We start from the raw sequence: 24,103 nt of genomic DNA, 5'->3' as shown, positions 1-24,103 counted from the left end.
TTACTCAAGTTGAGGCAAGTTCAGAGTTAAGTCGACATTGACACTTGAAGTCAAATGCAATGATATAACTAATTCTAATTATAAATATGAACTAGATTATTTTCCCTAGTCCATTTGTAGGCTAATTATAATTCAAGAGTATTGCTCACATTTAAACAGTCCGGTTATAGATATGTAGAGTGGGGGTAGCTGCAGCGACATCGAATGAAAACCAGTTTGGGGCAAGTAAATCTCTATATAAAATTTAAGCTAACAATGCGCTTCGCTGACTCTGACTCTGACTCTGAGTCGGACGCGATTCTGGAGGCAGCCCGGGTTAGCCCGGCTAGCATCTAGATAGATAGCACAGTCAACTCGCGCACGCAGCGCTGACAACAACATAGCTGTGAATCTGTTTCAATACAAACACTTGTCTCCTAATCTTCGCTCCGAGCAACTCAGCTCAGTCTGTGCGCGCTTTTATTAACATGTTGCTGACCTTACTAGTTGGCGCTCTGACCCTGCTGCTGGCCTGGGACTTTGTACGCAAGCGCCACAGCTATGCCGTACTGAGCAAATCGGGAATTACGGGCCCCTTGTCGCTGCCCTTGGTCGGATGTGGCTTACAGGCGCTGCACCTGGGCGCCGACAGTGAGTTCTAGTTGGCATTCCAGTCTCGGCTCTTATAAACTTTCTCTTTATCGCCCAGATATCATCGATTATGTTGGCAACTGCTTCAGCAGCTATGGCAAGACCTTTCGCTTGTGGATACTCAACGAGTCGCAGATCTACACGACACAGCTTGAGCACTTTGAGGCCATTTTGAGTAGCACCACTCTGCTGGAGAAGGGTCAGCTATATCAGTTCCTGCGGCCCTTTCTGAACGACGGACTGCTCGTGAGTGTGGGCAAGAAATGGCACTCTAGGCGCAAGGTCTTCTCTACAGTATTCCATTTCAAAATACTGGAGCACTACGTGAGTATTATGGACAAGCAGGCCGACATTTTGGTGGACAGCCTACAGCAAGTGGCCGATGGAGAGCAGGCGGTGGATACGCTCAAGTATGTCTCGCTGGCAGCCCTCGATATTATTACAGGTGCGTAGCTCGGTTTGTGTAAGTAGTTCCAGCAGTAAATTTGATTTTATTTGCTTAGAGACGGCCATGGGCGTGCAGGTAAATGCACAAAGCGATCCTGACTTTCCCTATATAAAGGCGTTGAAGAGGTAAGACTCTTGGATAACTAGATTTGGTAGGGGCTAAAAGGAGTATCCAGAGGGGTACGAATATAAGCATTCTAATGGAGTGAAGATGAGCTAGATTTGCCCTATGTATAGATCCTAGGGAAGAAAGAATAATATCAGTAAAATTCCATTAAAATGTAGCTCTATGGCAGAACCTATTGATCCAGAAGGTATCTTAACTCTATAACAGCGTAAATTCCCTTAGATGGGAAAATATGTCGATCCAAATTCGCTCCCTTTATATAGGTATTAAAAACCCAACCCCAGTTGATGAACTCTGCTTAACTGTTTAATTAAATTGCAAACAGTTTTAGGGGTAAAGTGTAAAGCTAAACGGGTTTTTCATAGAGTATGCCTACAGAGCGATTACCGCATATTTGCACTGAATAGTTAGCGGGTATTCGTAACGCAACGTAATAATTGGGCAAACTTTCAGCGTCGTTTACATCCAGCCGGATCGCATGCTCAAGTTCTCTCAGCGCTATGAATGGCTCTTTAGAGTTACGGCTCCATTGTTACACAGGAAACTGGTGAGCGATATTCGCATCATGCATGACTTCACCGACAAGGTCATTCGCGAGCGACGCGAGGCGGTGGAGCGAGCCAAGGCCGACGGCACCTACAAACCGTTGAGTAAGCCGAGATATCACCTGAATTACACTGAACTAACAACCATAGCAATATAATAATGATCATCTTCTCATTTAATCCAACATATAGGTCTGGGCGATGAGGAAATTGGCAGAAAGCCGCAAATGGCATTCCTGGATATTCTGTTGCAGGCCTCCATTCAGGGCAGCCCGCTCACGGATGCGGACATACGCGAGGAGGTGGACACGTTCATGTTCGAGGGCGATGATACGACCAGCAGCGGAGTGGCCCATGCTCTCTACTCCATAGCCAGACATCCCGCGGTGCAGGCGAAGATATATGAGGAGCTGGTGCGAGTGCTCGGCAGCGATCCACGGGCCGCCATCAGCCAGTCGCAGCTGCAGCAGCTCAAGTATCTGGAGTGCGTCATCAAAGAGACGATGCGGCTCTACCCGCCGGTGCCAGCGGTTGGCCGATACACGCGAAAGGATCTCAAGATTGGCGATCAGATAATACCGGCACACACCAGCATCTACATGGTGCTCTACTTTGCGCATCGGGATCCAAAATACTTTCCCGACCCGTTCAGCTTCAAGCCAGAGCGCTTCCTGGACGACACAGCAGATGTGGATGGCAAGCCACAAGCTGCCAACTTCTCCTATTTGCCATTCAGTGCTGGACCCAAGAACTGCATTGGCCAAAAGTTCGCCATGCTGGAGATGAAGATGCTGCTCAGCAAGGTGATACGCTACTACGAACTATTGCCAAAGGGCCCAGACATAAAGCCCATGATGAACTTCATATTGCGCTCAACAACGGGCATGCATATAGGTCTAAGGCCAAGACTTAAATAGGCATTGATCAAGTTATATGTAGCATTACAAAAGTACCTTTCTGTACGTAACATAAAGTACCTATCATATAAGTTCAGGGATCCTAAAAAGGAAATGGTTGTTACTTATACAAAGACTTGCCCAAAAGGCAAGATTTAAATATGAATTTGATGGAAGAGTTGCTTGAGTTGTTGTTTCATTCGTAACTGGTTTCTCGGAAGTTCCGTGACTCACAAAGGAAGAATTTTGAGTAAGATTAATTGGGAATAATTCATACAGTTATCTCCGACATTAGGGAGTCCCTTGAGAGGGGACTTTGAATGGGCTTATCAAAAAGTAGGTTAGATAAACTGCAACTGCAGATGCATCATGCATCGCATTATCTAATTTAGATCATTTGACTCACATGATCAATATTTACCGAGATCGAGCATCAACACGTTGTTGGAGTGAGATAGATATATATTTGTATAGCAAATCAACGGAAATTGCTATAAATTTCGGTTTATCTTTCGCTAAGCGTATAGCAAACATCTATGGACCCAGATCTGGGTACTGCAATACTGTGCACCGTCAGCTTACCACGGCCGGTTATGAATGTAATAAACGAAAATAAAAGTGCAATTAGCGTTTTCTTAGATGTCTGCAAATAGACCATAGAGAATACTAGCTTGACAAACAATCTCAGACGTAGTTTCCACACACCATTTAATGAATGACGTGTTTGTAAATAAACAAGCGTACGGATGGAGGTCTATTTATCTAGTTTCATTTACGAAAAAGAAAGAAAAAAACTAAAAAAATTCGCAAGATGATAACGAAGGAGAGATCACATAATGAGCTTATCAGACATCTTCAGTCTGCATATAAAAGCGAGTCGAAATAGACGCACTGCGCCAAAAGCAGTTCACATTCTAAACTCCGCAGACATGCCTTTGGGATCGGTTAAGCCTCTGGTAATCCTGGCCGCAATGCTGGTCGCCTCGACCGAGGCAGTGATGAAGCCATTGCCACCCTATGTGGGCATTCCCACCCAGGATGGCCTGACCCGTCTGTTCTTCAACTCTCGGGTGACGCATCGCGATCCGATGATATCGATGTCTTGCTTTGCCGGCTACATTGGCGAATCGAATCTCATTGCGGAGCAGTACAGTGGCGCCTACAGCGATTGCCTGAAGGACGCGCAGAGATCACGTCGCGGCATCGATATCGACTTCCTGCCAACTCGCAGGAGAATCGAACTATCTGCCGAATCTGTATGCAGAGCTCTGACTAAGTGTAACAAGGTCAATGGCACTCTCGACTCCTTCAATTGCCATGCAGCAGCGGTGAGTAGAAACGCCAGCAGATGTCAAAAGTGAAGCTAAGTCTCCATATAATCCCCAATAGGGCTCCAACAATACGATTTCCACTTACGGCATTTCGGGCAATGCCTCTGAGTCGGCCACATTGCTGCAGGAACGCTATCGCCTAATCGATCTGAATCATGAGAAGTGCAACAACAAGGCCGAGCGCTCCTACGTGGAGTCCACGGCCAGCAACTACAACTACCTGCAGGCCTGTCTCGATGGTCGAATCAGTCCAAGACCCATACCCACCACCACCAGCACCAGCAGCAGCAGCAGCTCCACAACGACAACGACCACAACGACGACGACGACCACCGAGGCGCCAACCACGCCGGAGCCAGTGACCACGGAAGCCCCGGCCAATCTCGAGGATCAGTTCAAGCAGCTTTTAAACTTGCTAAACTAATGCCAAAGCGCATTGTAAACTTCCTTGGGAAGCTCTTCAAGAGCTAACCATCTAACACTAGACAGCAAATATTTATCAAAATATATATATATATTTAAAGCACATGTCAAAAACCAGAAGAGATCAACCTTGTATAAGCATCAACAACAACTAGACTTCAGAGATAAGTTGATATTGCACAACTACTAGAAACTATATTAGCTGAAGAAAGTAATTATACCCCGGGCATATGGCAATTAGTATAAGGGGTATAAGATTATCCATATCAAATATCTGTAACAGAACATGAGAGTGATCGATAGAGTCAATAAAGTGTACATATTTATTTAATATTTAATGGGAAGCATAGAGTATCACTTACTGTTTGTAGAAGTATAGTAGTAGTATAGTATACAATACAAGTTTACTCAGAGTAACTGATAGTCTCAATTAGAAACTACGGCGTCTAGTCAGGAATGCTCGGATATAGCCTAGGGCATCTGCTAGTCGATTATAGCACTTGCTTCTCTCTGACCTTCGCTACTTAGACACATCAACGCTAAAGAATTTCGAGATAATCTACCAGAGACTCTCCCGTCTTTATTAGCACTCAACGATAATTGGAGACCAGATAAAAAATATATATAAACAAAAACATTTATAAAAAAAAAAAAAATCTATTGAAAAATTATGATGCTTATAAAAGGCTCGACTAAAGCAACGCTTCTCAAGGAGTTCTTGGTACTCTGAGCTAGAAATTAATGTGTTTGGCTATTGGAAATGATAGGCCATATAAGGCAGACAGGTAGATAGATAATCAGACGCATTTGGCAAACACGATTGGGCAACACATTTGCCTTTTATGGAGTTGAGTGTGCGCCTTTTATGTGCGGCAGCTTCTCAAAGTTTCCGCCTTGAACTTGTCTAGGGCTCCAAGAGACTCAGGCACACACACACACACACACACACTGGCACCTGTTGGCCTAAAGCAGGTGGCTATTTATTAGCGCAATTGGCATGGTATGCGAGACAGCAATTTTTATGGCCAAGATCGCAGTCTTACGTGTATCTGGTATCTGGATCTTGATTGTTATTCTTGGTATCCAACGATTGTGCAGAAATTCTTCAATGCGTTTTATTGGCCGTGCTGCACACGCCTTGGGCATGGCCAAGCAGGTTTCTGCATGCAGCTAATAAGCATTAGAAATGGAAAATAAAACCAGTTGCAGCAAAGTGTCTTAGACGTGACACGCAATGGAGTAGGAGCTTTAATCGTTGAGCTGCCACAGCAATAAATATTTAACATGTGATAATTAAAAACACCTTGATAAACCACATTAATTCAAGTCGCATAGAAAGCGAGAGAGAAAAGTTTACAAATTATTTATAATTAAATCAAGCAAATTCCAGCAGAGCTTCAAATTTATTAAGCTAAGAATGAATTGAAGACTCTTGCTACCTAAACACGTATTGTCTGTATATAGTACTTGGGTTGAGATTAGAGTAGAGCTTTACGTATATGCAAAGATTAGTCTGTCGTCAGCCTCATCAGCACGAAAGCTCAATTATAGACTGTATGCGGTAAAAATGTGAAGTTAGGGTATGATGGTTTAATGAAAAGACATGCAACAGGCAGCAGAAGGCCTAGCAGAGTACATCGGGTATATATAAACCAGAGCTGAGTAGAGCTAGGCATTTAAGCCTGTAGAACTCAAACAGGCAACAGGTAATGATGGAAAGTGTATCTCTGCTCAGCATACAGGGTATCTCCAGGTCGAGCACTCCCAACTTGAGCTTTCTTTCTTTGTTGTTTATGCATTCTGCAGCTTATTCGAAGCTAATTTATGTTGAAATATAATTACAAACACACACATGCAGACACACCTGTGCGATTCTACACGGTGATGAAATAGGAGGCGGCATGGCTATGCAGCCAGCCCGCCTGACGGAGTCAGCTAAACGAGTTTCCATAAAGTTTTCTTTGGATCGAATGCGAGAACCGAGCCAAACAAAGTCAAGAGTCAAGCATAACAAACAAAGCAAGCAAATCAATTGAATACTTTGCATAAATCAAAGTGCTTGAGGTGTGAGTGAGTGTGGTTGTGTGTTTGTGTGTGTGTGTGTGTGTGTGTGTCTGTGGATAACTGGCCAACTCGGTGCAGGTGCAGGTGCAGCTAGCTAGTGCTCAAGTTGTCCCCAAAAGCAGAAATAAATACAAATTTTCAAGAAAAAAAGCAAAATGCTGTACGCAAAACTAGTTTTACGGTGACAACAACAACAACAACAACAAGAAAGCCGAACTGAAAAGGAAATCGTCGGCGGCGTTGCTGCCTTTTAAGGCATTTGCTTGCCGCTTGCTGCGCGTTGCGCATGCGCCGCATTGATCAGTGTATGTGTGCGTGTGTGTGTGTGTGTGTCACTTTGCTTCGCTTGTAGCTCGTTGCGCATGCGCCCCATACTCTCAATTTCAATGTGTGCGTGTGTGTGTGTGTGTCTCGTCACACGTCTGTGTATTCAGGTCATTCGCATTTTCACATTTTAAGGCGTATGTGTTTGCATGTTTTCTTTTTGGTATTTTGTTGTTGTTGTTGTTGTTGTTGTTGTCTGCCTCTTCTTAATGCAATGTGCCTCACGTGCGGTTTGCAACTTTTACTTGCAACGCCTCCTGCTGACCGCTGCTGCCTGCGACGGCGACAGCGGCGTTTCGAGTGCAACGCTTTGGCTCTTGCTGTTGTGCTTTGTGTTCGTTACTTAATTGCGCCAAAGTCATTAATAACCGATTAACCAGAGGAGCGAACATGTTTTCCAGAGGATGCTGCATAGCGTGTGGCATGTCCGCTAAGGAAGTGGCAACGTGGCGAAGGCAATTACGGGCATTTAGCTTGCAGCTATAATCTCAGTCCCAGCATGGACTGCATCCCCATGGTAATTTGCGTTTCCTGCCTCACAGAGTTCCATCTGACAGAGCAATAAGTAGCTGCATCATTTGAATACCACATAAAAGCTAAGCAGGATTGATAGACTAATAGCTACCCTGCCTAGACAGAGCTAAACTCTTCTCCCTTTAGCTTTAACATCTACTAACCGATTATATTAGATTATGTAGAACAACTGTCAGGCGATGCGATGCGATGCGCTGTCAATGCCTATCTAATCAGAAGCAACAGCAACACCGATTCTATCTAATTGATGGAGTGACAGGCAGACAGTTGAAAGCAGAGGCACAGAATGGTTGGGCCTCGCAGAATGCAACTCAATTGATCAAATAAACATTTATTGTGTGTCACTCGGGCTGACAGGACGCCCAGAAGGCGAATCGCTGATTGTGGTTAGACGATGGCAGCCAATGGCCCTAAAAGGAAACAGCAAGAAGACCGGCACAGACTGCATAGCCTGAATATATCAACTAGCCGGAGTGGCAGACAAGACAAAGGAAAATTGAATGAACAGACGATGCAATGAACTGAAGATGTGAAACAGTGCATACATAGACATAGACTGAGGCAGAGACAGAGGCAGAGGCAGAGACAGCGTCGACAATGCTGAAATAGTAAATGCCCGATGATGATAACACAGTTGAGAGACAATGCAAACTCCGACACAAAGAGCTGACTTTGAGTTCCAGTTCGAGTTGAAGTTGGACTTGGAGTCGGAGTTCTACTCTTAGCACACGCTGCTGCGGCGATTGGAGCAGTTGATTTGCGTTTGCCGCTCGGCCAGCGGCAGATTTATGAGCAGTTGTCAGACAAAGCGCGACGTGCAGCGTGCAACGTGCAGCATGCAGCGTGCCACAAAGTAGCCGAGACTCTGGCCACGACACAGACGGGGCAACAATCTTGCATGCCAAGTTCATTGTACCAAAGCCTGGATGATGCTGCCGCCACAATCTACTCTCCTCTCCATGGTTGAGCTGTTGAGCTAATGAGTTGTCAACATTTTGGCTGCCAGCAAATAGAACAAGAGAGAAGCAAACACAAAGAAATTACAGAAGAAACACAGTCCCAGCTGACTCTCAGCTTTCCTTTTTGAGCTGCTCAAACTGTCGGCATCAGTGCCTCCCCAACTGCAACACACTCATGTTTGCGTAATCCAACGATTCGCAATTAATTCTCATTAAAAATAAAAAGTAATTAGGTGGGCGCAGCTGATAGCTGATTAACAATTACAATTGCCACAGCAGCCACAGCGTTTCCTTCACACTCTAATTCTACTTAATTAAAAGTAACAAAAAAAAACTAAGCACATAATTATAGCCAATCTCCGAACAATTCTATTTCGAGTCTGGCAAATTAACGGCTCAAATGAGAGTTTGAAAAAAAATAAAAATACAGAAATTATTCAAGTTAAAGCAGATTTTTATATATATATATAAAAAAAACATCCAATTGGAGCATATTTTGGCAAGCAAACATTGTCTAATCAGCTGGAAAATCTGAGCTGAGGCATTCACCAAAAATGTGCGAAAAAAAGTGAAAATATAAATAAAATAAAAATATATGTATATTCAAATATGTGTAAAATTAACGAATATATTAAGAGCTTAATAATTTATTGCCAAAAATCGATAAATCGAATTATGTGGAAAATAGAAGATGGAGAGTATTGAATACAAATTCAGTTGAATGTAAAACAATGCGAGGGTAGTCTAAACTTTTAATAATAATAAATAAATATATATGTATGTCGCATCTCTTATGTTCCATTTCAACAACAAATTCGAAGCCTATAAATATTTTCATTATTTAAGTTTAAGCAAAAACATAATTCTCCTGATCAAATTGCTTTTTAGATATGGGGTATATAGGCTAATTTTTTTGCCTTTCTCAATATATACATATGTATATATGACAAAAGCAGCATATCCCCAAATATATCATCATACTCAGAGTATTCCAACTCCATTATGCCCATTCCCACACCTAATCGATTTTCCTCAATAATTTTAACCTTTAACGTTATTATTAACTATGCACACATTAGTATGATTAATGATCGTGCTTTAAGCCAGCACACCTCTTCTCACACATTTCCGTTGCTTACAGGGTATGCAAGTTGGACAAAAAGTTGTCGAAACAGCTGAGCCAAGCGTAAACGAGATAAATAGACCAGAAACATAGGCACAATGCGACAATAGAGTCAACGTTCTCTGCTTGGGATTGTGTAATACTTTGAACAAGTGAAATTGGAAACCAGCTGCCTATGAAAGCAGCCTCCGCCTCCTCCTCCTCCTGCTACTCCTGCTAGAGGAAGACGAAATAAAAATAAAGCCTAAATTTCAACTCGAATTTAATTGATTTGAATGCTGATGCTGGCACAACAACTCCATTCGTTTCGATCAAGATATACGAGAAAACGTATTTATAGCTATCCAGAAAACTTAATGCTCCAATGCATCTGATTTGGCTGGAAGAGAGCAGGCGGGGTTAAACACACACACACACACGCATAATTTATGGCCTGCTGCCTTTGAAATGGAAAACAAAAAAAAAACTTCAGTTTTCTCGGTTTCCCAGTTTGCCTGCATCTCCATTTATGAGGTTACCATTAATGGCGCTGCTCGGATCGATAGATCACAGGCCACGAACGCATTGCCCGGCAACTAAAAGCGTTGATAATTCATCATCGGCGTATGGAGATTTATCCCAATGGCGTGCGATCAGTCGGGCGATGAATTCAATTATGAGCGCCAGCGAGGTCACAGAGCTGCACGAGTCTGTACGTGTGTGTGTGTGTGTATATGTGTGTGTGCAGTAGAGCAGTAAACAGTGTTATATGTGTGTGTGTGCAGACAACGAAAGTGTTATACTCTTTCCCATGACTCAATCAGATTAGAGCTTTTAGACTAAGTGCAGTTAAGAATTGTAAATATGCATGTATATGTGCATACATATATGTATACCAGAGTACATACAGTAGAACAACAAACAGTGTTATACATGTGTGCAGACAACGAAAGTGTTATACTCGAACATCAATCAACTGAGAGCTTCACAATTTGAACAGACAAACAGCTGCAGTTAACAAATAGTGCTCTAGATGTTTGTATATACATATATCTGTATATATTTGTATGTATGTATGCATGTTTACATATATCAACTTGTATACCCTTTCGTATAACATTGACATCGATTCGTTGCAGACTTAAAGCGACTCTTAGAATTCCGACAGACAAACAGCTGCTGATAACATATTTAAATATAAATTGTAAAATTTTAGATATATATGAATGTATGTATATGCATGTACATATGTCTGTATCTATACCAAATATGTATGTGCATACGCAGTCGATTAGCTCGCCGAGTGTTTCCCTATTTCTATTGCTTTCTGTAGACTTGATTCATTAGCATTGAGCCTCACGTTTCTCCTGAGAACGTGCACATATACAGACATGTACATATGTATAAAAGGTAAATATATGCATATGCATTTCTATCAATGTTTACACTTACACTTATCTACATACATACTTACGTATATATAGATATCTTGCTTACCAATTGCCACTTGAAACTACTTTCGATTATCAGACAAGGAAAGTCCGAGATAACTGCAATTTATTGTCTATTTATGGATCGACAACTTATCTAATGCTACATATACTATATGGTATGTATGTGGCTGTGTGCTATAAATCAAAGCAGCGTCTGACATACCCAACACTTTTAACTTCTTTTTCTTGTTTTTTTCTTATTCGCTCTTTGCCACCAAAAATTATGCAAATTCATTGTAAAAGCGAAAAGGCATCTTTTTTTGCGGTCTCCATTTAAGTTTTTGCTTTTTTGGTGCTTAAATTTGGTTTTGGTTTTACTTTTGTTTATTTAATTGCCTGAAGGCAGGTCAAAAAAACAACAAAATATTACGAAATACAGCAAACACACGGCAAATTGCTCTGATAAGGAGCTACAGCAATTCAAATTGTTTGTTCAATAAAATGAATTGTGTGCGAAATATAATGAGGGAGCGTGATTGATTAGCGATAAATATCCGAGCGAATGCTTAAGTTGATCATTTAAGACCTTGAGCCAAAAAATATTAAAGAGTTATAGACATACATACATACATAATAGTTGAGGGAGTAGGACAAGAAGAAGAGATATAATCGTAATGGACATGATTGTAATGGGGAATATGGGCAAATATTAAATATGAATGGGCTCGACTATTTGATTGCAATTGAACTAAGAAATATTAAGTGATGCTAGATGCATGTACATGCCTGTAGATCGCAATCTAGAACATGCAATTACAATTGTAATGTCTCTTTCTATACATCTCAAATTTGTCAATGCATTCAATTACACATTATTAAAAACTATTATCTTCTCGCAGTCAATTTACTGCAATTGCTGCAAACTCAGCATACCCTTTCCTGCCTACATTACACAGTATAAAGCTGCACTAGGTGCAGGCAACGCCGTTTACAGCAGTGACAAAAACAACAAAACTAAGTGCGCGAAGAGCAATAGACCTCAAATGTCCAAGTGCAAATAAATAGCAACAAGCAAGAGACAAAAAACAACAGCAACAAAAAGTAAGTAAAGCAACAAGAATATTAAAACAACAACAACAGAAATCTGCGTCGCTGCTGCTGCTGCTGCTGAATCAGCGAATATTTCAATGGAAGCGAACAAGGCGATTTACAGTTTTGGGTTATTTTTTACTTGTATTTTGTTTTTATCATCTTTGCTGTTATTGCTGTTGTTGCTGCTCGCTGTGTGTAGCTCGTTGCAGCAGGTAACAAAGAAGGGCGCAAAAGGGGACGCGACAAACAGTCTGTGCAAAACTGGTCAGCTTCAAATTGTATTTGCGGGCTCACTCTTTCTCTCTCACTCTCCCTGTTGCGTTCTTCATCCCGCTCTATCAAGTCATAAAACTACCCGAAGATTTCAGTGTTCAGAGCTGGAGTTACAAACCTTTGTTTACAGCGTTGCAGCCCGCAAGCTTCTCTCACGATTTACAGATTTTGTATTAAGCCAAAGACGTTGTGGGTTTTGCTGCCATTTTAACTTGCACTTTCAATTGAAGCCAATTATTGGATGCAATTAAATTGAGAACTGATCACAAAAAGCGAAAATGCAGCTGACAATGGAGACGCTCGTAGCTTGTTTTTCTTTTTCTTCCTTTTTATGCTGTTGCTGTTATTTTTTTTATCTTAGTTATGCATTTGCCTTTGGCTTGCACAAGAAACACAGTCAAACACACACACAAACTCACGCGCGTACAATATTAAAAGTGCAGTATTCAATTGCAATTTGCGACCGGCACAAAATGCGCGCGAATCGAAAGGAAACACCTACAAAATACGAACGTCGTCCGCAACACATCCACTCCCGCCAAGAGCAGAAAGCAAAATACTAGCTAATGCAATGTTAACCTTCTGCAAGTCTGCTGTTACAAATGTACCGAAACATGAATATCACATTCGCCCAGCGAATTCGACCGTTGATTGCGGCGAAATAGCATACGGTGTGTAAAATGTTTCTTTATATATAATTTGTAGCTAGTATGAAATACCAGCCACTAATAAAACAGTTAGCCAATTGTAGGCAACAGCTGTAACGACTGCTATGTTTTAAACATTATGTTTTAATTCCTGCAAGTGTTAATGTTTACGTTTATTTAAACCCAAAAGTCAATTTAACCAGCCACAGTGACCCTCAAACTGTTACAGAGAGTACAGCTGATATTTATCCATAGTCTGGGAGGAGCAATTATGTTAAGCTTGTACACAAACCAGTATGTTAGATTAACATACCCAGGGCTACAGCATCACCCATGTAAACTAACACCTCTGTAACCGTTGTAAGTTGCAATAGGTGTACGCGCCTATAAAGTATTCAAATTTCAACGAGCATGCAGACATGTTGTATGTAGTTAATTACGGCCAGGGCTGCTATATATGTAAGCGCTGTCAGTTGTGTAACATTCCGGTAGGCGTTAAGTTAGCATAACCAGGGCTGCCACATCTGCAAGCGTTGCCAGCTGCGCGCGCTTTTTAATTTAAATTGTTAGCATTAACGAACATGCAGGCATTTGAATGCTATTAATACAGCAGGATTAGTTGTAAACAAAACTACAGTTAATTGGGATTTTTGTCAACTTTATTATTAATATTTATTATTTCAGTGTCACGCAAAAAATATGTGGCAAAATTTAGTTTGTTCCTTATTTAAATTTTTCCATAAATAAATATAGATTTTTGTTCAATGCTTGTCGTTTTTTTTTCTTTTGTTTTATATTATTTAGTAAGCAATGCAAATTGAACTTATTAGCTAGTCGATAAACATTGTTTTTATTTGTTTACAAAGTATATTTTTTAGTTTTTGTTGAACAAAATTTGTTGTAGTTGGAGTTGTTGTTGTTGTTTGTACAGCACTTGCAGTTGAATTTGATATTGTTGTCGTTGTTGTTGTTGTTGTTGCTGTTGTTGTCGTGTCTGTTGCGGCGGTTGCACAGGTCGCCAATAATAGCATCGAGCAATCGGTTTCACTTTGTCAAGGAAACTTTTATTTGTTCTTTGCATTGAAATTGATTATATTTGTTTTCATCAGTATAGAAAAATTTTTGCTTAACACAGACAGAGGAATAGAAAATGTTTTATGGAAACATTGATCAAAATTTTAACTTTTACGTCTCCAATTACAGGGTATACCAAAGTCGAGCAGCTTTTATGTATGTTGCTTAGGTGTAAAACGTTTTTTATTTTTAATTTTAAATATTTATAAATTTTGCATATGTGGAACCAGTCTTGAGATGCACACACACACACACATACAACACTGTCTATGTGTGTGTGTGTGTGCTTTTGTGTATTTACACATACATATTTATATACTATGGCTGCTTATTAACTAAGTTAGTAGCTAACGGTTAATACATTAACAGCACACATACTGATGCAGGTGTGTGTGAGTGTGTGTATTACACATGTTTAGCATTACGGTTAATACATTAACAGCGCACGGCACAGGGCAAAAACACAAGTTAGCGTTGACTCCAGCTTGAACAAGGACTCACCCATCTGGCTGATGTTGTTGTTGCTGCTGCTGCTGTTGCTGCTGCTGCTGCTGGCGTCGCCGTCTAGCCACGGCGCTATTCTTAATTATCGCATCGATTTCCCGTCCGCCGGAGCTTTCGCCCTCGGATGCCGATGCGCAATTGTTGCTGCCCCCCGCTGCATCGCCGCTGAGGCGTGGCGCCCCAATCGACGTCAGATTGCGCACTAGGTTAACGGCATCGTCATGATGCGCCGCCGACGTGGGCGTGGCATTCTCTTTGGACACATTGCGCAGTATCTGAGCCAAGTTGCGTTGAGGATTCGTTGGCGCCGCTGCAGCTGCATTATCCGTTTCATCGCGCGTTGCATTCGTCGTCGTCGCCGATTTCCTTAGATTCGAAACAGTTGCATGCGTGGAGCGCTGCAGCCGATTCTTGAGCTCTGCATTCAGATCGATGGGCATCAGGCCACGCCCCATGGGCAAGCCCAGGCCCAAGGGTTTGCCGCTCTTCAAGATGCCTTTGGGCGTATCAGCAGGTTTGGCTATATGAAAAGAGGAAGGAAATGTAGGTAAGAAACTAGGTTTATATAAATAGATGTCTATGCGAGGGTGGTCTGAAAAAGTTAGTAGCTAATATTCAATTATAAATCGTCCATTTTTCAAGCAACTCTCGCATATATATAAGAGAATATGTTATCTATAATTACCAAAAAGCATTTTAAGCTCAATTCAAATCATATTTCAGGCAAAAATAGGCAAATTGCATGCATAAGCATTGCCGTGAGAAGTGCATAGAAAGGCGTGCTCTTAGTACTTACTCAGTTAACTGTAGTTTCAAGTGAATTCTTACATTGATCTTTACGCACAACTGTTTCATTTATTTACTCGTTCAACAATTCGCATAGATAATACAATTAAGTATAATTAAATATGTATGTAATTAATGCCGTTAAAGGTACAATTCGTTTATAATTAAATAATTAATAAAAAACGCATAAATAAGCACACACACTGAAGTAGTTGCACACTATATCGAATAGAATATAGAATATATAGGTAGATATATATATGTATATATGTATATTATTAACATAACTAATAACTGTTTATTACTGGAAGTGCTCCGACCCTGGCTTAATTATACATTTCTCTTTCCCCATCTCTCGCTCTTTCTCTATATATATCTTTCCCTCTTTCTGCTGGAAATAATTGTAATAATATAGCTATTAAGTTTTCGTTTCGTTTTTAGGATGTTTTTAGGTTTTTGTTTTTAATTTATTTTATTTACTGATTTGAATAATTCGATTCGTTTTAAGGAAGTGCGGAGCAAGAGAGCGCGAGCGCATCTCTAACTATCATCTACACAAATCACATTGAGCACATTCATATTTTTTTCCTTTAATGAGGATGTTTGGGGGTGGGGAAAAAAAGGAGAGGAGAACAGCTCACGCTGCATCCCATTGGCGCACAAGAATTTGAAAAGGGAATGCCGATCGAAATAGAAATTTGCATGCTAGTTCTCCAAGCTAGGTGAGAAAACGTGTCGAAAAATTTGTGAAATTTTATGTAGGTTTGCCAAAAAATTTACAATTTTTCATGTGCCCAAAATCTCGCCACACAATCGCTTAAATTCGTGTCCGGCCGCATGCAGCTCGTCCTGCGTGACCACAATATCCTCAAAGCTGGCTATCCGGTTCAGTCCGACGCCGCTGTGCGCCGGCGAATGCGCCCGCTTGGCGCTCGGCACGGCCGTCGGACTGATCGAGCCACCATCGCACATCGACGTCTCCATGGACATGGCGCGTGTTCGCTTCAGCATCTCCCGACGCCGTTGCACCATGCTGGTGTTGCTGTTGTTGCTGGATATGCTGGTGCTGCTGCTGCTTTTGTTGATGCTGGTGTTGCTCTTGCTGTTGCTGTTGCTGTTGCTGCTGTTGCTGCTGCTGCTCATCTGGGAAGCTGGCACACGCACGTGCTCGTTGAGCGCCTCTGTCTTGAGCAGCTGACTGCTGGTGCTGCTCTCGTCTAGGCCAAAGTATTTGGCGTATCGCTCGTTTACCTTCGGGCGATTGTTGCCCATGCAGACGGTGCCAATGGGACTGCCGGACAGCTCTGTGGTATGGCGACGATTGATGCTCTGCTGTGGTGGCATCTGCTGCACGGTGATATGCGAGAAGTGCTTGCGATGCATGTCCAGCTGCTGTTGCCGTTGCTGAGCGTCCTGCTGCTGCTGCTGTTGCTGCTGCTGCTGTTGCTGTTGCTGCTGCTGTTGCTGTTGCTGCTGCTGTTGCTGTTGCTTCTGTTGATTGGCCGCTTGATTCTCCTTGCCAGAGTCTGAGCCACTGTCACTGGCGCCATTGCTGTACCGTTGCTGATCCATCTTGGCTGATTTACTCTGCTGCTGCTGCTGGTGCGACTGATCCTGCTGTTGCTGCTGGCGCTGCTGCTGCTGCTGCTCGATGAAGGGCGACTTGATCTTGCCTATGGTACGCACTCCCATCGATATGTGTATGTCCTCCAGCGTCTGCAAGCGTCCGATGCAACTGCTGCGATGGCTGCTGCTGCCGTTGCTGCTGTTGCTGTTGTCGCTCTTGTTGCGATCGCTGAGGAATGTTGCTGGCAACACCAATTTGCCCACTGTGCGCACTCGCATGCGACGCGTTGCTGGCGGCGCACCATTCTGCAGCGGCGTTGTCGTTGTCGTTGTAGTGACTACGGTCGCCGTGGAGGGGGTGGGCGCGGTGGCCGAACGCGTCAGCTGATAGAAGCCATTGTGCGTAGGCGGCAGCTCCTGCTCCGTTTGCTGATGTTGCTGTTGCTGCTGCTGCTGCTGCTGCTGCTTTGGCTCCATTGGCTGCTCCTGCTTGAGGTCGTTGATGATGGGCGAGCACTCCATGGGCGTGGGCGTGACGTTGCCGCTGCTGCCCGCTGTGCTGCTGCGTGTCAGCCGATCAATGGGCGGACTGCGCGAGTTGCAGCTGCTGTTGGGGCGACTGAAGAGGCGAGCGCTTCCACTGGCTGCTGTTGCTCCGCCACTACCACAGGCGGCGCTCTCACAGAGGCTGCTGAAGAAGGCGAGACGTTCGGCCAGCGACAAAGACGAGGGTTCTGTGCGTATATATACATATATATGGGAGAGGGATATATGGTAAGCACTTTTGTTGTTGCGGGTAGTCAATATACAATCAGGAAGGTGGGGGCGTGGCACTTGACTTACGCATCATTTGACTCTTTGCTTAAACTCTCTATAGATATATTTTTCGCTGCTGCAGTGCGTGCTTGTTGTTGCTGCGACAAGTGTAAACTGACGATAAATGCTGCTGCCGCAGTGAACTGCGAGTTTTTATCAGAAGTTGCAATTGTTGCTGTTGCTGTTGCTATTGTTGTTGTTGTTGCTGCGCGATAAGGAATTTGTCGTTGGACGTTCGTACACATTAATCGACCGCTAAACACTGACCACAGCCTCTCAATTGGTGCCTCTGATTCGCTCTGGTTTCTTCATCAGCCGCTGCTGCTGCTGCTGTTGATGCTGTGCCACTTAGAAAGTTGGTGACTTTTTTTCTGTTTTTCTTTTTTTTATATATATGTATAATTTGTATACAATTTTTATTGTAAATCTGTTGACGACTTGTCGTGTGTGTGTGTGTGTGCCTTTTGTGTCGCCCAGCTGATTCTTTCTTTATGCTGTCTCTTTCAAATGCTGCTTTATTCTTCTTCTATTCATCTATTCATATTTTCGTTTTCATTTTCAGCGCAGCTTTCGATTTTCATCTCTCGCTTTGTGCGCTTTTGTTAGGCTAACTAACTAGAAACTCGGGGACTGAAAATCTTGCTACTTAGTGCCGAGTGAGTCGCATTCAAATAATGGCAATAAATAGCCACAGAATGAGTCGATGGATCGGGCTATTAATGTTGAGGTCAATGACTAGCACTAGCTGCTACGAGGGGTTCGACTACCCAGAATAGTTGGCAAACAGTTATATAATGAAGATTCTAGAGAAAAGGTAATTTCTATGGGAACTTTTAATAGCTTATGTATAACCCATTTACAAAGTAAACTAAATTCACAGTACAAGGAGTATATATATATACCAGCTGTACATATTGTGGTATATCACTTACACAGTCTACCTAGTCTACTGCAGTATAACACTCTCACGCAGTATACCAGTTGCATATGCTGCAGTGTAAAAGACTCCAGCATATCACGTATAACACATTCACGCAAAAATTCACTTATACTATAAACATACTGACATAGATATATCAAACAATATAATTAAAAGAGGAAGCACAACTCATCCAAAACTGGGTAAATATAAAACCAGCTTTAAATTAAGGCACTATACAATTATGAACGCTTAATTAAATTAACTAAAAGCTAACGAATAATCTATGCAATTGAAAATTGTAAAATCCAAAGGAAAACGATGAGCGAATGCAATTGAATATCAAAATGAAAATCGAAGCTCACGTGGCGTATAATTAATTACATAAAAAATGTGTAAAAATTATACATATATATATGTATGTATATGTGTATGCATTTTATTATTTGTTGCATGCGTCATGCGGCAACAACAACAACAACAACATCAGCAACAGCTTTAACAGTGTTAAATATTTTGTTAGATAAAATTAAAAAAATTCAAAATGCATGCCAAGAATATGATTAGAAATGTGTTTTAAAATGTTTTATTGTTTTCTTTAATTCACTTTTTATGGCGATTTATGTTGCTCAGTTACCCATTTATTGTTTAATAACTGGAGCAGGGCAACAACAAAATGCAATTAGTTGAATGAAAGAAACGGCAACAACAACAAAGAAAGTCAAATATTTAACTTACACTTAAAGAGAGTCACAACAACAGCAACAACAAGAACAACATTCAATATGCATTTATTTGTTATTGGCAAATTGCGATGCAGGCACGCAAAACAAAAGAGAGCACAAATGAAACGTAAACATGTACTAAAGAGCGAGCGAGACAGGCAGGAACAGCAGCAGCCAGAGCGTAAGATAGAGTGCGAACGCATGCAATGAATGGCTCTCCTGCGCTCTTGGCTTTTGCTGAGCTGCTTGCTTCGCTCTCCCCCTCTTTGGGAGTGTTAGTGTGTATGCGTATGTGCATGTGTGTGTTAGTTCTTGGCACTTACCGAAATCAGCATCGGTCGTGTCCTGTGTTGTATTTGGTGTACTCGGCTCGTCGTTCAACGAATTGTGCGAGCTAGCAACGGCAGCTTCGGCTGTTGCCGACGGTGGCGGCGAGTGGTGAGGAGTTACTGCTGCAATTGAAGAGAAAGAGAAAAAGGGAGGGAATTAGTATTTGTATGTAACTTAAATGTTTGTATACGCCAGCTGTCTTTTTGCTCACTCACTTTCCTTACAATCTAATTTCATTAAAACATTGATCACAACTTGGAACTGCAAAATTTTGTTCAAACTGACTTGTGCACTTAGCGTTGACTCCATATTTACTTAATAAACGTCTAGACGTACTCAAATTTTCGACACAGCTCTCAACGCCGTCTTTGTGTAATATTGTCAACGTGTATTTATTGAGACGAGAGACTCTCATTAAATCTAAACTTTATCAAAGCCTACTTCATTCGCCTCTTCCCTTTTCTTTTCTCTTTGGCTTTGTTACCCAAACCTCAATTAGTGGCTGATTGCCAGACTAGTGTGTGCAAAGGAGCGAGAGAGAAAGAGAGAGAGAGAGAGGTGTGGGGAAGGGAGCAGCAGGTGTATGTTGAGCAAGTGACACACATTTTACAGCTTATTAACTTGGACAACAACCATGCCGGCCATAATGGAATTGCCACTAAACCAACAGCAGCAACAACACGCTTGCAAAATACATAAATATATACATATGTTTGTATATAAAGTGTCGCCCATGGAGCGTTCACTGAATCGGCGTGCTGACCAGACCGAAACCCATCGCCATATCAAACATTGTGGAGTATTCTTAATTAATGGCACTCAATGGATATGCTTTCACTAATTCAAGAGAACTAGCTCAATTGAATAAGATAACTTGAGCTATATTTTAGAGGATCTCTAAGAACACAGTTTAGAAAAAATGAGTCCAAGGAAGCCATTTGAAGATCATGTATTCCTTATATATGGAACTGAATGAGAATAGTGTTTCAAAAACTAACTAAAAGGAAAGCAGTTTAGATTACAGCTCGCCTCTTGATTCAATTCAAAGATTAGCCCAAGGTAAATCACCTCTTGGCATGCAATTAGAAATGGTATAATTACTAAATAAAATATGTGTGCAAAAAACAGTTTTGAATTCGCTACTTTCTAACGCTTTGAGCTGGACTTAAGAACCGGTTCTTTTTAACCTGTTCACACCGAACCACATCACAACTCTAGTAGCTGCTACTACGAACTCGTATTAAATGTAACTGTCTTTTGTTATTGTTGCTTTACGCATCGCTGCTCCAATGGCGAATAAAGTTCGCAGTTGCTCCATAGCCAACCGCCCCCCTTCTCAAGTCCCTCCCACAGCTCTTTCACTCTTAATGGCCTAATGCTAATTTCTGCTATGTTGATGATATTTTGTGGACTGTATTTGTTGTTGATTTCGCTGTTGTTATTGTTGTTGTTGTTGTTGTTGTTGTACTCACCTTGACTGCTGGCGAATGAACGCGACTGCGCTGGCAACTGCTCTCTACCGGCCGCCTCACGTCGGCTGCGCGACTGCTCCTGCAGCTGCTGGAACATGTTGGCTCGAGCACGAACACTATTGCTGCGTGCCACGCCCACGCCCACGCTAGTGCTTGACTGGGTGGCCGTGGAGGCGTCCTCGCTGAGCGACTGAATGGCCGAGTCATTGTCTATGCCGGACATCTCGAAGATGTGCTCCGTATCGTTGTTGCCCACAGACAATGTCAGCTGTTCGCTTAGGCTGGCGTTGATGCTATCACTGACCGAATGCTGGCGTTGCAGGCTGTGCGAGGAGTTGGCCGGTGTCGGTGCCGGAGTACCCGTCACTGTCAGCTGCAGCAGGCGTGGCTGCGTCGAGCTGCGTCCCAAGCGGAAAGAACTGCCGGCCGTCGAGTGGGTCGATGAGGAGAGCAGCAGCGGTGCTGGCACGTGGCTCAGCGGTTGTCCAGTGATGGGCGAGATTAGCGGCTGATGCTGTTGTTGCTGCAGCTGGTGCTGTGGATGCTGATGGATTTCCAATGGTTTCGTGGGCTTGAAGGCCGATGAAGCCGAGATATCGAATGGCGTGGAGTTTGCTTTAAAGCTGCAATGCAAAAAGAAGAAGAGAGATTATATTTAATGCAAATTTATAGCAATCAAAGGAATATATTAAGGGCTCATCCTCTCTAGCTGGCTTTCTGTTCCATTCTCTTTCGTTTCTTTCGGCTTTTCTTTAAATCCTGTCTTTTTCTTTGTCGCGGTCTCTCCCTCAGTCCTCCAACCTTCCTCCCTTTCTAATTCTATCTCAGTCCATCACAACAGCCGTTTTAGCTCTTCTCTATTTCTCCTCTCGCTACTTCATATCGTCCTCTAAGTCATCTCTGGGTTCTGGCTCTCTCTTTCTCTCTCTCTCTCTCTCTCTAGATCTTTTTTTACCCTTTACCCTCTTTATAGCACCCATCTCGCTTTAGCTTTCCACTTTATCCTTCTCTCTATTTTTTCTAAATCTCATCTGATTCATTCTTTCCATTGCTCTCTAGCTCAACTCTTTGACTATCTCTCTGACTCTTTCTCTCGTCTCTCTGTTGCTCTTTCTGATCTTTGAACAATGCGCTATTAGGGGCAATCATAATTATAGGCAAACGCATTTTTTCCCTACGCTAATTACGCACGTTTTTTTGTTGTTTTTGGATTTTTTATGGTGAAATTTGATTGACAACCCCCAGGTAAAAGTTAAGCTGAGCCAATTAACTGCAATAATTAGCTGCAAATGTGTTTTTTTTTTCTGAAAGCGAAATCACTATGCTTATGCTCCATTAAAGTTTATTCAAAAAAGAAGACTTTTTGATGCGAATACGAATACTTGGGGTTAGGATAATCTTTAAATTTGAAATTTCCCAGCTAAATTAAGCAGCTCATTGGCAACTTGTTCAGCTCATTGGCCCAGTATATGCCCCGAGTTTATCTACTAAACAAAAAATTAGCCGCATTTTTTGTAGTACAGGAGAAAAAAACCGAACAAACTATAAATAAACAAAATATAAACCTAAAAAAGAAATGTACTAATTGGATTTGAATAGGCAGCGCAAAGAGAGAGAGAGAGAGAGAGAGAGAGAGAGAGAGAGAGAGAGAGAGGGGGGGGGACAGAGAGAAGCAGGGGAAGAGAGCGAGAGAGTATTCTTAAGAGATGCCAAAATATAAAAAAACGAAGAACAGCTGGGATATATATATGTATATATACATATACATAATGCAAAAAAGATCGATAACACATATATAAATACACATGTACATTTATACATATATAATTATGATTATTAATCATTAATTTTTAACTAATATTCGAACCACGGTTAACCACATTTCACAGTCTCTGACCTAAAAAATATTTTTGTTGAATTTTGCACTTTTATTTGTAGTTCACTAATATAAAATTAATTTTGATATTTTTCTTTTTTTTTTTGCAAATTTCACAGCAAAATTGTGGATTTTGTGTTTTTATTTTGTTGAGGAATTCATATGTATTTCCATTTGAGTGCACAATTTCCATGGACTTATTTTTAGAACATTACGAAATGTTATTGCCGCAGCTTTTCCATTTGGCTATATGTAATAACTGACTATGACAACGATTAACACGCGCTTTTTGGTAGGTGAGAAGCGACTTCCTCTCCCTATCTCCCTATCACCGTCTCTGTCTGTCTAGGGGCACTACCACTGCCCGATAACCGGTGTCTAAAGCAACTGGCGACAGCTTCGTGAGACCGGTGCTTGGAAACTGATAGATTTTGTGTTTTCTTTTACCTATGCGACGGCTGATAAGAACCAAGAGCCGATAGATTTGATATTTTTTATCAGTTGGCTTTTTTCTTTATTTCTTTCTGTTTTTTTTTTCTTTTTTTATAACGATTTACTATTTATTTATGCTCGTTATATATTGACACACACACACAGAGACACACATGTACGCACGCAATCGCACACATATACATTTCAAATAGATTTTCCCGAAATGAAAACACCAAATTTTCAGCCGGAGCGGCCCCGTTGAAAATTGAAAAGGCGATCGCGAGCAACTGAGCGCAAAATTTGTAAAAACAAAGTGGGCAAAGCGTAGCCGACGATCAACGGCGGCGCCTCTGCCGCTGTCGGCGTTGGCGTCGCTGTCGGCGGCGCTGCCATTGCGGCCACAGCAAAATTTAAATTATTTTCAGCTTTGTTTTCGTTTTATTGCCCATGGTCTGCACACACACACACACACACACATTCTCATACATACGCACATTTATTTTCGTACACTATTTTCTCTCTCTCTCTCTCTCTATTTTCCACAATTTCAAAATGTCTTTGTTGTACGAAAAGTTTTTCCGATTCCGATTCCTGACTTTTCTCTTTGGTAAGAGAAAATCCAAGTACAGAGGTTGTCACTAAATTTGGCTTAATCAAAGAAGTAAACAGTTATTTAGCGTCAATTGAAACCGCGTTTGTAATTGTATTTTTGGCCCCAAACTAACTCACAGGCCAAAGAAACCAATCGAATTTACCACAGTTTTCAAACACTAAAC

The 24,103-nt window shown here is 41.9% G+C and overlaps 3 protein-coding genes across 20 annotated transcripts in view; 2 read left to right on the top strand and 1 right to left on the bottom strand.

The window, feature by feature from the left end:
- Svil (Supervillin) overlaps positions 1-24,103 on the bottom strand; it is a 123,772-nt gene that overhangs the window by 18,808 nt on the left and 80,861 nt on the right. For 8 of the 18 annotated variants that reach the window (XM_089259422.1, XM_089259420.1, XM_018099941.3 and 5 more), the window contains 3 exons: positions 21,020-21,642; positions 19,541-19,669; positions 14,403-14,925 (listed from right to left, as the gene is read on the bottom strand). In XM_089259422.1, coding sequence (XP_089115548.1) covers positions 14,403-14,925; positions 19,541-19,669; positions 21,020-21,642 — 1,275 coding nt within the window. Of the gene's footprint in view, positions 1-12,298; positions 12,756-14,175; positions 14,926-15,240; positions 17,492-19,540; positions 19,670-19,762; positions 19,957-21,019; positions 21,643-23,110; positions 23,261-23,342; positions 23,703-24,103 lie in introns of those variants that run through there. The other 10 variants (XM_089259430.1, XM_089259431.1, XM_089259426.1 and 7 more) reach the window with 9 other exon arrangements.
- Positions 266-3,269, top strand: Cyp4d20 (Cytochrome P450 4d20). The gene is made up of 5 exons (XM_018099986.3): positions 266-630; positions 689-1,075; positions 1,134-1,203; positions 1,658-1,854; positions 1,942-3,269. Exons 1-5 carry the CDS (start codon positions 468-470, stop codon positions 2,664-2,666), a joined length of 1,542 nt encoding a protein of 513 aa, XP_017955475.1. The 5' UTR covers positions 266-467; the 3' UTR covers positions 2,667-3,269.
- LOC108650734 (uncharacterized) lies at positions 3,502-4,737 on the top strand. Its single transcript, XM_018100002.3, has 2 exons — positions 3,502-3,973; positions 4,035-4,737. The coding sequence occupies exons 1-2, from the start codon at positions 3,575-3,577 to the stop codon at positions 4,398-4,400; spliced, it is 765 nt and encodes a 254-aa protein (XP_017955491.1). The 5' UTR covers positions 3,502-3,574; the 3' UTR covers positions 4,401-4,737.

Source organism: Drosophila navojoa, chromosome 4 (genome assembly GCF_054131105.1).
Source record: "Drosophila navojoa isolate 15081-1374.11 chromosome 4, UAZ_NAV_1.0, whole genome shotgun sequence".
NCBI classification, from domain to species: domain Eukaryota; kingdom Metazoa; phylum Arthropoda; class Insecta; order Diptera; family Drosophilidae; genus Drosophila; species Drosophila navojoa.
The sequence above is the reverse complement of the archived record's forward strand: the minus strand, read 5'-3'. Positions and strand labels throughout refer to the sequence as shown.

Excerpts from the sequence above, each read along its gene's own strand:
- LOC108650734 (XM_018100002.3), top strand. The coding sequence starts at position 3,575 with ATGCCTTTGGGATCGGTTAAGCCTCTGGTAATCCTGGCCGCAATGCTG. Across the intron at positions 3,974-4,034 it reads TCAATTGCCATGCAGCAGCG|GGCTCCAACAATACGATTTC; the intron begins GTGAGTAGAAAC and ends AATCCCCAATAG.
- Cyp4d20 (XM_018099986.3), top strand. The coding sequence starts at position 468 with ATGTTGCTGACCTTACTAGTTGGCGCTCTGACCCTGCTGCTGGCCTGG. Across the intron at positions 1,076-1,133 it reads AGCCCTCGATATTATTACAG|AGACGGCCATGGGCGTGCAG; the intron begins GTGCGTAGCTCG and ends TTATTTGCTTAG. Across the intron at positions 1,855-1,941 it reads CGGCACCTACAAACCGTTGA|GTCTGGGCGATGAGGAAATT; the intron begins GTAAGCCGAGAT and ends TCCAACATATAG.